General features: G+C 37.1%; 2 protein-coding genes across 2 annotated transcripts; one reads left to right on the top strand and one right to left on the bottom strand.

The window, feature by feature from the left end:
- The first annotated feature begins 767 nt into the window (after window positions 1-767).
- LOC110104376 (photosystem I chlorophyll a/b-binding protein 6, chloroplastic-like) lies at window positions 768-5005 on the top strand. Its single transcript, XM_020833452.2, is given in 4 exon segments — window positions 768-1253; window positions 1335-1745; window positions 1748-1833; window positions 4759-5005. Coding segments are annotated over 4 exon segments (627 nt in total). The 5' UTR covers window positions 768-1141; the 3' UTR covers window positions 4777-5005.
- Window positions 5006-9151: 4146 nt separating this feature from the next.
- Window positions 9152-11664, bottom strand: LOC110104348 (pollen receptor-like kinase 3). The gene is made up of 2 exons (XM_020833411.2): window positions 10105-11664; window positions 9152-10005 (listed from the first exon to the last, which is right to left on the bottom strand). Exons 1-2 carry the CDS (start codon window positions 11405-11407, stop codon window positions 9272-9274), a joined length of 2037 nt encoding a protein of 678 aa, XP_020689070.1. The 5' UTR covers window positions 11408-11664; the 3' UTR covers window positions 9152-9271.
- Between the last annotated feature and the right edge of the window lie 1774 nt (window positions 11665-13438).

Raw genomic sequence — 13438 nt, 5'->3', positions numbered from 1 at the left:
CAAAACCTGAGAGCTCAACGCCGGGGAGCCGCTGTGTTCTCATCGCCGTTGCGCCATCAAGTACAATGCCGCAGTTCTGTACCTTAGAATTTTTCAAAATTTTCAAATCAAATCATTTTATAAAATTTTAGGCTATTACACATGGCCCCAAAGTAAGATAAGGGTGGGTAAGTAAAAGTATCCTTCAAGTGAGGAACGAATGACCTATATTACCTGAGTGACATGTAGTAGTTGAACAACTTTAAGTTAATGGGAAGCCTAGATTGAATGAAGGTATGATGAAATTATGACAATTATTCTCTTAAGGGGCATTACATAATTGGAAATTGACAAATGATTAAGTGTTTACTGTTCATTTGAGTTGGCGAGTGTCTGATGTTAGTGAGTGATATAGAGTTGGTAGATAATTAGAGAAGACTTGGAGTCCGTAGGAAATCAGTGGTGATTTATGTAATTTTCTCTTGAATAAAATGGATATTGGTTGGCGTAAATTTGACAAGCATGAAGTATAGTGGAAGGTTTCAAGTCATAATACGGTGTTAGTTGGTGACAAGCATTATAAGATGATAGGTGTTAGTAGATGGAAAACATTGGTGACAATAAGGTGAAATGATATGAAAATGATGATTAGTAGGTGAAGGGGGATATTGACATGTGTGAGAAAGTTGGAAATTCACTCTTATTAGAGATAAGAATAATTTAGACATTCAAAGTCATTCGAAGTTTGAGAAATAATTATATATATCATATCTTATAAGAAAGCAAAATAATCATTCAATAAAAATAAATGATAAGACAATAAATTAATATATGGTTTTATCTTATAACCAATCCTTTGTGTAGCGAGCCTAATCTTTTTTTTTTCATTATTTGAAAAGAAACAAATACACAAATGTCACTTCAACTGCACCAACACAGCTCTTCCAAATCTTCAACTATTCATCACGAACAATGCATTAGGGACTTCAACTTACACTTATCGTCAGGTTTTTGAGGTTGAGGACTCCTTCAAGCATAGCCTCACCTTTCTCAAAGCTGCCGGTTCGTGTAGGAGCTACCAAAGGAATTTCCAGTGTCTGTGAGCCCCTTCCACCTGATAGACCACTGTGGTTTCCAGGGAGCTCGCCACCATAGTGGCTTGATGGGAGGTCATATCTCATCTTTAACACTTGATTCATATTTTTCAGTTGTAATTACTGTATTTAAAAATTTCAGCCTTCCTGGAGATTTTGGCTTCGATCCTCTTGGATTAGGTGTGCACTCTACATTCTTGATCAAATGCCTCAGTAAAGTTTTCATTTTTATCTGATTTGTTTACTTTGATGATTTTCTAGGATCCGATCCTGAGCTGCTCCAGTGGTTTGCGCAGGCTGAGCTAATGCGTGGTAGATGGGCAATGCTCGCGGTTGCTGGCATTTTAATCCCGGAATGCCTTGTGAAGCTTGGATTCATGGAGAGCTTCTCATGGTTTGATGCTGGGGTGCGGGAGTACTTTGCTGATCCCTTGACCTTGTTTTTTGTGCAAATGGCATTGATGGGTTGGGTTGAAGGGAGGAGATGGGCCGATTTGGTTCGTCCTGGAAGCGTTGAAATAGAACCAAAGTTCCCAAACAGGGAGAGCCCGAAGCCAGATGTTGGTTACCCGGGTTGATTGTGGTTTGATCCCATGCAGTGGGGAAGATTATCACCTCAGCCTGTGATGGTATTGAGGACCAAAGAGATTAAGAATGGGAGATTGGCCATGCTTGCTTTCAGGCTATTTATACTGGAGACGGGCCTCTTGATAACTTGATGGCTCATATTGCTGATCCAGGGCATTGCAATATATTCTCGGTTAGGCACTTTCCTCTTGAATTTTTACTTTTGTAATATAAAGTGGATTAAATTATTTTCCAATGTCAGATATATTAGATTCATCATGAAGTAAATGATAGATTAGGTTTTAATAGAAATAATTTGAAGAAAATTAAGGCAATAGACAAAGTTGATAGTTGTTTTCAAATAGATGTGTTTTATTTCTTAAAAAACTATGTTGTATGATTTTGATGTAGATCTGCTCTTCGCTTTATCAAAGAAAAGATAACCGATTATTCATCTTTATAGTTGATGTTGCTCCATTATTGCGGTATCAGAGTCTAATGGCAGAGAGCGAGAACTAGAATTTGGCATGCAACAATGTTAACGACTGAGAATTGGTGTGAGAAGCTCAATATTCTTTCAAAAAAAAAAAGCTTGAAATTATTGTGGGAATCTTCTAGTAGTTTGTCCTCGAGATGCGGCGTGAACTCCAAGCTTTTAGGATCATTAGTGGCCCCCTCCCGGCAACAACACCGACAAATTTGGCTCGTTACCAACATAAAGCAAAATTGTTGCGGCTAATAATGACCATTTGTGAACTCGATGATTTGCTTATTCTACGCAATTTGAGCATCTTGGCTCCACAGTGTAACTATTACCCGGTCTACATAGCATTTAGTTTTATTTTGATTTAGAGGAGGATCCCTCATTGTTGGGCATTCCCTACCAAAAATGGAACCAATCAACCCATGCAAAAGAAGACTTTAAACTTAAAATGATATTCCTCTATTTGATGATCATTTTTGCATCGAAGATTATTGGGATTGGGAATGATCCATGGAATCTTTCTTTGAATATGTGGATATCAACCCAAATCGACAAGTATAATACATCTTTGTAAATTGAAAGGTGGCACTACGGCCTGATGGGTGCAACATAACAAATCGAATTGGCGAGAAGGGAAGAGCATTGTTAAAAGTTGGATTCCAATAAAGTAGTTGTTGCGTGGATTCTTTCTTTTGATTACGAACAACTACTATGTATGTAATATCATAAATACTTCAAGGTAATCAGTCACTCCGTTAGCTCCTACAGGAATAATTTTCCTGACTTAGTGCCCGTAATAACCTTTTGTAAAATCTCTCAACAACTAGCAATTAGGTATATCAGAAGGAAAAAAGAATCTATATAAGAGTGTACTATGCTTACAAAGCTGAACTTTAGTTCATTCAAAGCCACTAGAAATCCAATATAAGATGCAGTATTCCTAAGCAAAATAAGACAGGGCTTCTTAACAAAAAAGGGAGTAATCTTCAATCCCAAAACAATGCAATTGTTGTTGTTATATCAGACTCCAAAGTACTACCGAAGTAAGGAACTTCTCGAGATAATATTTAAACTATATGTAGCCCTTCTAAATGTTTATGGTGTTTATAATCATGGAACTGTTCCTATGAATGCGCAAATAGAAAACAGGTGCAACTTCTTGATGAACAAAAGGAAGAGGAAGAGAACAATTTTGAGACACCTATATCCTTGACATTGAAGAGGCCAAAGAAGCTATTGGTGATGTGGAAATTTCTTTTTTGTTTACTTGAGGTTATACTGATTGTACCAAAGAAACATCTAGCTAGCCAACAGAATGCAATGTTTTGCACTCGTTGCACAATTAATGGAAGATGGTCAAGGCCTTCGAATTGACTTCTAAACATCCTCACTCATATAAGATCAATTTTGTCATGAAGGGAATTAAGGTGCCTATCATGGATGTACGCAAGGTAACATCATTAATCTACAACCATTTTATTTGTGACATTTTTTGTTATGGATGGAAGTCATTTGATCTTGGAAAGGCCTTAAAAATATGGCATGGGTGCTTATATGTTTGTCGAGCTAACATCTATGTATTTGATTGACAAGAAAAGAGGATGCGATCGTTGCCAACTCCAAGTGGTACTAAAGGAATGCTAGCTAACAGTTCAAAAATCCTCTGTGTGATTGGTGTGGGCTAGGTCTTTGTTAACGATTGTTTTGGGCTTCTTGAGCAATAGAGAAGATGTGGGGACGTGAAATATTGGGATTTCTATGTGTGAAGAAGGTGAACACTTCTTATTCTCTCTTTTAGCTTATTCTTCATCTCTGTGAAAGACAATATGTTTTTATTGTCGGTTGAAAGTCGGTTGGTACAACGAGATTTTTTCTTAGCTTAATGCTGGAAGTGCAGGTGTTTTGCTCCTTGTATATTAGGAGGTTTTGTTTTTTGATACATGTTGTGCTGCTTTCAGTTGTTTTTGGACTACGTCACCTGGTTCACCTGATTTATCGTTTCCTGTTGCTCCTGTTTTAAAGATCTTGTTAGATCTTGAGAGGTGCACTTGTGGTTCTTTAATTATAAATCTGAACCAAGATGGATATTGTGAGGTGTTGGTCTAGTTTTAGTTAGGTTATTCCTGCATGTTATCACAATCCTGTAAATTTCTATAAATAAAGGCTTTGTATGATGTATTAGTTGGGGAAAATTTAATAAAACTTTTGGTAGTTTTCCTCCTCAAATCCTGTCTCTCTTTCTCCTCACTCTCCCTCTCCCTCTCTTGCAAGAAGAGCTCAAGATGAGCTCTCAAAGATCCTCCTGATTTCTTAACATATAATTCTAGTGGAATTTTGATGATCGTTTGATAGCTTCAGGGAAGTTCCATTCAAAACCTCTGCGTTATACCTAAAACTCTTGAATTTTAGCTTAGAATCCCGGAACCAATCTTACATTCTTTAAATCAAAATTGATTCTAAACCAACTAAATCGAATTGAAATCATCTATACTGAAAGCCATGCTTTACATGATGTTTAATCATTTGTCTTTGTGTTTACTTTCTCTGAGAAATGACCTAGGCTTTTCAGCTTTCACATTTTAAACTTTACTGTTATCATTTCCGTTTCCTCTTATTTGTCTGAAACTTCTTCAGGCATTCTCATCCCATTGATTTGCTGGAAGAGAAATTACTCATTCAATAAAACATTGAAGCAGCAGAAAAGAATCCACGGAGAAAAAACGAATCCATTGTGAAGGACTTTGTAGCTACGATGTAAATTAAAGTAACAATATCGTTTTTTTTTTTTGGTAAGCTTGCAGGTCTGCTAAACTCTATCTTTCAGATCTTCCAGAATTGTATTATGAACTCTTCTTAATACATACAATGAACAACCTTAGTTTAACATTTCCAGATTTTTTATTCATTTAATGCACAATTTTGAGCAGAGGCAGCTCTTCTTAATCTATTGATCGAAAACTTTGACTATCATTTAAGAGTTTTGAATTCGAGTTTTGAGTATGTGATGTGTGTAGGAGTTTGTCTTGATTGGCCTAAGACTTGGTTTGGGACGGCTTTCTTTATGCTTCTTAAAGCAGCTTTTTAATATAAAATTAAAATTTTTGTACTCGAAAGCTGCGTTAAGAAGTAGAAAGAAAGCCATCCCAAATGAAGTTATATATATTATGTTAATGATCTTTTTTGAGATTAGTGTGTTAGATAAATAAATATAAAAATGTAATGTTAGATGTATAAATATATAAAAATTATATGTTGTATATGTAAAGCCCTCTTGTTTATCTTGTTTCACAAGAATTTCTCTCAATCATATTACTGGACTGCTCTTTCTGCCTTTCTCCTTTGCCTCATTTTCCCCATAATTGCAATATATGCTGATCAGCTATGCTTAAATTATGATATCTTTATTATTATTATTATTTTATTTAAATTTTGTTGGGCTCTTTCAGATAAGCAAAACACTTCAGCGTTCAAAATTATGAGTCTGCACCTCTTTCTGTCACACAGAAATCCAATTTTCAAGAAAATCAGACCAAGTGAAGGATATTTCCTTTCAGCAAAGAGGGACTGAATGGGGATATCTATTTAACTCTAATCAAAGGCGTGAGATCAGGGGCGAATTGGGAGTGTTTTGAATGGACGGCCGATATTGAATCCTTTGATCATGCACCGTTCGGTTGACATTTAAAGGCCTTAATGATGTCGGAATTAAATGATCTTGGGCTTGTTGGATTCGTCTCGTCGAGCCGTTCGATTCGAGTATAAGCTCGTCAAAATCGGAGACCGTTTTCAAATTGCGGTTTGAACCTTCCAACAGCGCTTTGAACCCTTGATTCAGACTCATTTGGGCTCTGATTGGGTTGATCTTGGTGTCGTTGGGTTTTTTCTTTCTGAGATGCTCTGTTCGACTGTAAGCTTACTAAAATCGGAGTTCTTATGCTCCCGAAATTAATTTTTGAAGTTTTCAACTAGTTTTTGCCTTGAGATTCGTGCCTGATCAATATAATTTTCGCGTGATGTATTAGATATTTTTTGAGATTAGTGTGTTAGATAAATAAATATAAAAATGTAATGTTAGATGTATAAATATATAAAAATTATATGTTGTATATATAAAGCCCGGCCTCTTGTTTATCTTGTTTCACAAGAATTTCTCTCAATCATATTACTGGACTGCTCTTTCTGACTTTCTCCTTTGCCTCATTTTCCCCATAATTGCAATATATGCTGATCAGCTATGCTTAAATTATGATATATTTATTATTATTATTTTTGTTTAAATTTTGTTGGGCTCTTTCAGATAAGCAAAACACTTCAGCGTTCAAAATTATGAGTCTGCACCTCTTTCTGTCACACAGAAATCCAATTTTCAAGATAATCAGACCAAGTGAAGGATATTTCCTTTCAGCAAAGAGGGACTGAATGGGGATATCTATTTAACTCTAATCAATCTTTTTATATGGAAATCTTCAAAAAAAGTAAAAAAAATTAGGGTTTGATTCAGTTGAAATGATCTAACTAATGTTTGCTATTTATTACAAATGATATCTTTCTCCATATGTGGGGAAGGTGTTGATATCATATAGTAAACGCGAGAAATGTAAAGCAGATTCCGTGGTGAAAATTGGAAGAACCATGTGGTATTAGAGTGGAAGGGTTTTCTTCAAGATAACTTTTGGTGTATGTTTAATCATTATCCTTTGAGGATGGGTGATAAATTTATAAGTTCAATATAAATTTTGATTTTAATGTCGGAAGTTAGAGTTGTTATCAACGAAATGCATCAATGTTATATGTGATGACGTACATCAATGTTATTGGCAATAACGAACAACAAAGTTAATAGAATGCATTAGCGTTATATGTGATGGCATATATCAATATAGTTAGCTATGATAGGAAACAAAGTCAAGGGGCATTAGTATAGTTGGGTAATAGTGGTTGGGATATCGTAGTTAGGTGATAGTTGTCGGAATATCATAGTTGGGGGACGGTGATATGAGAATTATAATTAGATGACAATGATTAGGAGCTATAGTTTGACGATGTTGGTTGGAAGTTTGCAGTCAAGCGACAATTATTGTAATGGATGGAGAGTGGTGGCTTGTTAGGGTGATTGTAATTGGGCGACAATGGCAGGAGAACCATAGTTTGGTAATTACATTTAAAAGATTGTATTTAGACAATACTGGTTGAAGGGTAGCAGGCAGGCAACGATGGTCGGATAATCATAGTTAGCTGATGTCGATCGAAGGACTATAGTTGGGCAACAATAATGGGAGGATTGCGATCGGGCGACAATAGTTAGAGGGTCATGGTCAAAGGATCATGATCTGGTGATTGTGGTCAAAGAACTGTAGAATGATGGCGATGATTGGATGATTGTAGTTGAGCTACAGTGATCAATAGGATCATAATTGAGCTAAGCGATTAGATGACCATAGTTAGGTGATAGTGATCAGATGATTATAATCATACAACAATGATCAGAGGATCATAGTTGGTTGTTGGAGGGAAGAGATCAAATGAAGGTGGTCCAATAGTGATGTTCCATTGGTGGTGGTCCAATGAAACTTTAAGATTCATTAAGCATTTGAGCATTCTTGAATCTCAAGCCAATGTTTCTCTTTAATGCAAATAGTGGAGGTATATTTGTAGTTTTTTAGAGTGACATACTCTATACATATATCCAAAATCTAAAACATTTCATCGAATAACTCATATTGATTCCTTGATCATATGCTGCTCTTTTAGCATTTAAATGCCTTAATGATATCATAATCAATCAATCATGGGCATTCATCTCGTCGAGATGTGTGATTTGACTATAAATATGCAAAATTTTGAATTTTTTAATTATGCTTCATGTGTTTGATTTAAACTTATTTGGAGTTTGATCGACTAAGCTTTTGGTAACGATGGATTCATCTCACTGAGATGTTCAATTTGACAATAAACAAAAGTACTCATTGTATCGGCGAACTGCGTTTTGAAGTTCATTTTGAACATGGTTCGATTTCAAACATTAATTCAAACTAGAATTAAACCTTTGTTTGGTGTTGAAAGAAAATTTGATAGAGTAATTTTTCATGAGTATTTTACATGAATTAATATAATATTTGTTCTAATAATGATAACAATCTATCACTTAAAACATGATTTGAATGTGTAGCGGGCATTGAGGGAGTACAGGATAAATGATAGTTTTATTAAAGGAATATTCAAATAAATATACACAAAAATAAATAGTAATAACCTGATAAAATTTAAGAGAAATTAGAATATTCAAATAAATATACATAAAAATAAGAATAATAAATTAATAAATGATAGTTTTATTAAAGGAATAGTTGTTATGAATATATACAACAAATGATAAAAAACATCTTTATATGAAAAAAATAATAAAATTATTTTGAAGGATTTCTAAAGATAACATTAATAAAAATTATTAAAAATAACTTACTATTAATAAATTTGACAAATCATAATACATTAAACAAAAATAAATGGATTTAATTATTCATACTTAGACACAAATAATAATTAAGACAATATTCATGATGATGACCACATAAAATTAATAATTTTATTTTAAAAATTAATTTAATGTCATAAAAAAAAAATCATCTTAATTATTTGCATGAAAATTCTTATGTAAATCTAATATTATTTCCAAGTGAATCACTAATTTTGAAAAAATATTTTAAAAATTATGACTGAAAAATAAACTTTAAGAAACAAAAGCCCCCTCAATTAAAAGAGATGATTACGTGCGGTCACCGGACGGTCCGAAAGTGAATTAAAATGTGCCACGCCACCCGATAAACAACGGTACCTAATACCAGTACACAATAAAAAAGTGACGCGGCGCTTCCTGATTCGTCTCTGACGGGCTTCCGGTGACCGCACATAATAATTTCACCTCAAATAAAGCCTAACCTATAAAGATTAAAAATAACAATTTACTAATTTTGAAAGTAAATTTAAAAAAGAAAATCTATTTAAAGAAAAAAAATCGTGATACTATAAATAGTAAATTGAAAATACCAAACATTTTCCCCAAAAAAATAAATACCACATATTCCAATCCTTCGAACCTTTAAAACCCCACCCACCAAATTTTGAAGCAGAATCAAGAGATGACATACTACAGATAATCCTCAATGCTCTTCGACCTTTTTGGGGTGTTCGCCGTTCGGCGCACTCCGACGCCATCTCCACTTAATCCGGCGGGGGTCTGCCCCTCCCTCATCAACGATTCATTTAAGCCAGCCGAAGCGCTGCCGTCCTCCTTTCTCCGTCCCTCGGCCTTCTCCGCCACCTCCTCAATCCTCCTCGCAGCTTCCTTCATATCCGGCCGCCGGTCCATGTCGGCATCTATCAACTCCGCCCCAACTCGCACCATCTGCTCCATCTCAAACACCTCAGACTTAAACCCCTGCGTGATGAAGGGATCAATAATACTCCACGGAATGTTCTCCGCGAGGACCGAATTAGTCCAGCGCTCGAGATCAGTCCCGCCTTTGGTGTCGTTGAGATACAGTGATGGAATCTTGCCAGAGAGGAGCTCGAGGACGATGATGCCGAGGCAATAGACATCGGCTTTTGGACTCAAGTGGCGGTTGACGAGAATCTCCGGCGACTTGAAGGCAAACATTGTCTGCGAGGCATGCGAAAGGTTGACGAGAGGAAGGAATCCGTAGTCAACGAGCAGAGGATCAAAGTCGGGGCCGAGAAGAACGTTGGCGGATTTAAGATTGCCATGGGGGATAACGATGAAATTCAGCTCCGAGTGCAGAAACGCCATTCCTTGAGCTATTCCTCGTATTATCTTCAACCTCGTCGGCCAATTCAACGCCGCGTGGTCTTTTCCTCGGTCCCCTGTAAGAAGAAAAAGAAAAGAAATCCTTGCTTTGAAAAACTAAAAGGGTACTTAAGGCTAAAGGTATGATTTTTACTTCAAGTAACAATCTGATTTACCATGGAGGATATAGAGGAGGCTGCCTTTGGGAATGTACTCGGAAATTAGAAGCTTCTTGTCCTTCCGGTAAAGGTAGGCCAACAGCGGGAGTACATTTGGGTGGCTGAGTCTGCCGAGCCGTCGCATCTCAACCTCGAACGTCTCCTTCCCTACCCGATTCATTTCGTTCATCCTCTTCACCACCAAAGTCAAACCATTCGCCATCACGGCTTTGTAAGCTGATCCCATTCCTCCGTTCCCCATCGCCTCCGCCGCAGCCTTCATCAAATTTGACAATACGAATGTCCCCTTTGCTTCGTTCACCATCACCAACTCATTTTCCCCGCTCCCTCTTCCTCCTTTTACCGATGAGCTGCTCCTCTTCCCCTTTCCCGTCGACTCCGCGACGGCAGCGGAGGTGGTAACCTCAGGCTGCTGTGCTTCCCTCTCCCTCCTTTCCGCCATATGAATGCCCGGCGTCGCGTGCTCGAGGCTGAGCGTCCTGAAACCAGAATTATTTCGACGTTTTGCGGCGACAGCCATTACTCCCCCCAACGCCAGAATTATGACCAACACTAATCCCACTGCCGCCGCTGAACTCCCGGAAGACGCTCCCGCTGCCGCTGCAGCACCTACACAGATGTTCTCAAGCGGCGGCCCGCATAACCCCACGTTCCCGGCAAACGCGCTGGCGTTGAACTTCCTCAGGCTCGACGGTATGGGACCCGAAAGCTGGTTCTTTGAAACGTTGAAGGAAGCTAGCGTCGGCATTGGTAAATTAGGGATTCCGCCGGTGAAATGGTTTCCCTCGAGGTGGAGCTCCATCAAGCTAACGGCTTTGGAGAGAGAAGACGGGATGGAGCCTTCAAAGGCGTTGTTTGAGAGCCAGAGCTTCTTGAGATGTGACGCAGCGACAAAAAAATCGTCCGGGATTTGGCCGGAGAAGGAGTTGCCGGAGATGTAAATGGATTTGAGGGCGTGGAGGCGGGAGAAGGGTGGGATGGGGCCGGAGAATGAGTTGTCGTCTAATGAGATGGAGCGGAGGCCAGGAAGGCGAGCGAGGGCGTTGACGTCAATGCTGCCTGAGAGTCCAAGGCCGGCGAGTCGGAGGCTAGCGACGGCGCCGGCGTCGCATGTGACGCCGTCCCACGAGGAGGTGTGGGAGCAGGGGACGCCATTTCCCGGAGACCAGGAGGAGAGGGCGTTGGCGTTGGTGAGGGAGGCCTTGAGGAGGAGGAGGACTTCGGCCTCATCTGCAACTGCGACGGGGGCGACTAAGAGAACCAAGAAGGAGAAGAGGGCTATGGCCACTGCCATGGCCATGAGTCCTCTGGCGAGTTCTGTTTCTCTTTCTCTGTCTACCTCAGAGTTTCAGGAATGGGTGCCATTGAGGAGCGGGGGAGGAGGGAATGTAACGGGTGGAGCTAATCATGGCCATGCATTCTCGATTTCCAGGTTCCTAATTTGACTGATTCGACGGCGATGTGGAGATTTTTATTTAATCTTTGGCTTATTGGCCTGTGAAAATAGATTTGTAAGACTCTACATATAAATGAAGAAAATTTGGACTCTAATTATTTTAATATAATTATTGTATGAATTTATAAGAGCTCAAGACATGAATTAATTATTTATTTAATTACATGTTATTGTAGATATAAAATGATAGAAATATTGAACAAATACTTAGATGGAAAGATTAAAAGATTAATAATTTTTTTGTTGAGCTTTTTTTGTTGCTTTCTAAAATAACTTTTTGGTATAAAAAATTTTTGAATTAAAACATTTTGTATCATTTTAGAAAATAATAAAAAAGTTGTCCCAAACGAAACCTAAAATTTTTATCTTAGAGTTACAACAAATCCAATGGTATTAAAGAAAATGAAGAAATAAAAATGATCCAAGATATGAGGAAGAAATTCATGGGAAGCCCTTCCTAGTCCCTATTTGACCCATATCCTTCATTTCTTCCTTTACAACATGTTGATCATGGTAATACTTGAAAATGTAGTTGTTAACCATAATTAGTCTTTGAAGGCTAAATATATTCCACTGGCTTGAGGTCCTCAAGAATATTAGACCCCTAAGAGAGAAATAAAAGAAAAAATTAATTTATTAAGAGATCTAAGGATTGGTTACCTATACACAAGAGATCAAAGATTGGGTTGACATAAAGTTTAAAATAAGGGACTAAATTCTATGATCGATTGCAAATAGCTTTTAATCAAGGTTATAAAATATCAAGGCTACCTACACATGGTATCTTCTCTCCCAAGCCAACAACGAAGCCATGTAACTCAAGCTCATCATAGTGGCGAGAAGAGGTTATCTTATGTAATAACCTAAAATTTCATAAAATAAATTAATTTGAAAACATGAAAATCTAAGCTCCAGTGCTACTACAGTCAATTAGTGAGCGCATCGGCACTCTGCTCTCTATTCTTCAATAACTCAGAAACTCCATGCAGCGCAACAGTGCTATGGTCTATAGTGCAGTGGTGCCAAACATTAAATAATATTTTTATATACATTGAATATTAAATATACCTCACCATAATCCACAAACCCCCAATTGTTGCCTTGTTGAAGAAGAAAGGAAGAGAGAGAGAGAGAGAGAGAGAGAGAGAGAGAGAGAGAGAGAGAAGAGATAAAGTCTTTTGGGGCTTTTTTCATCCATTGCTTATGTTACAAAAGTTATTGTGATCGTAGTAAGTGACCTTTACTGTACTTCTATTTTTAAAAGTTTTGAGTTTAGTTCATTTTCTCCTACCTGAAATTGGTAAAAATATAATTTCTCTCATTAAAACAAACTTTCATTGTATAACTATTGGTATGTGATAGACATCATTATTCTAAATATTTTTACCGATTTATATTAAAATTTAGTCTTGCATATATGACATTTTGTTTGAAATGGATAGAGAAAGACTGTATGTAAAATGATTAGAAGTTAATGTGCTAAATTTGAATAAGAGATATATGATAGTCATATGGTTATTGCTCATTATGCATAACATATATTTTGACATAATATATGCATATTGATGAGCACACTAAAGAGATGTATATGTTATGATAATTGCATATGGTGGTGTACATGATATTTGTTATTACGATATGCATGATTTAAAATACGTCTAAGAATAAGTAATATGAATGAATTGATACACTAGATGAGACAGATGAGATTGATACTGATATGATTGAAAAGACTGATGACTGATATATGATTGATATGGGACTGAAGATAGATGATATATAAGATCGATAATAGATAAGACAAATGACAGATAAGACAAATGATGAATAAGACAAATGATACAACAACAACAACATCAAGCCTTTATCCCACTA

Source organism: Dendrobium catenatum, unplaced genomic scaffold, assembly GCF_001605985.2.
Source record: "Dendrobium catenatum unplaced genomic scaffold, ASM160598v2 fragScaff_scaffold_1220, whole genome shotgun sequence".
NCBI lineage: Eukaryota > Viridiplantae > Streptophyta > Magnoliopsida > Asparagales > Orchidaceae > Dendrobium > Dendrobium catenatum.
The sequence above is the reverse complement of the archived record's forward strand: the minus strand, read 5'-3'. Positions and strand labels throughout refer to the sequence as shown.

Excerpts from the sequence above, each read along its gene's own strand:
- LOC110104348 (XM_020833411.2), bottom strand. The coding sequence starts at position 11,407 with ATGGCCATGGCAGTGGCCATAGCCCTCTTCTCCTTCTTGGTTCTCTTA. Across the intron at positions 10,006-10,104 it reads CCTCCTCTATATCCTCCATG|GGGACCGAGGAAAAGACCAC; the intron begins GTAAATCAGATT and ends TTCTTCTTACAG.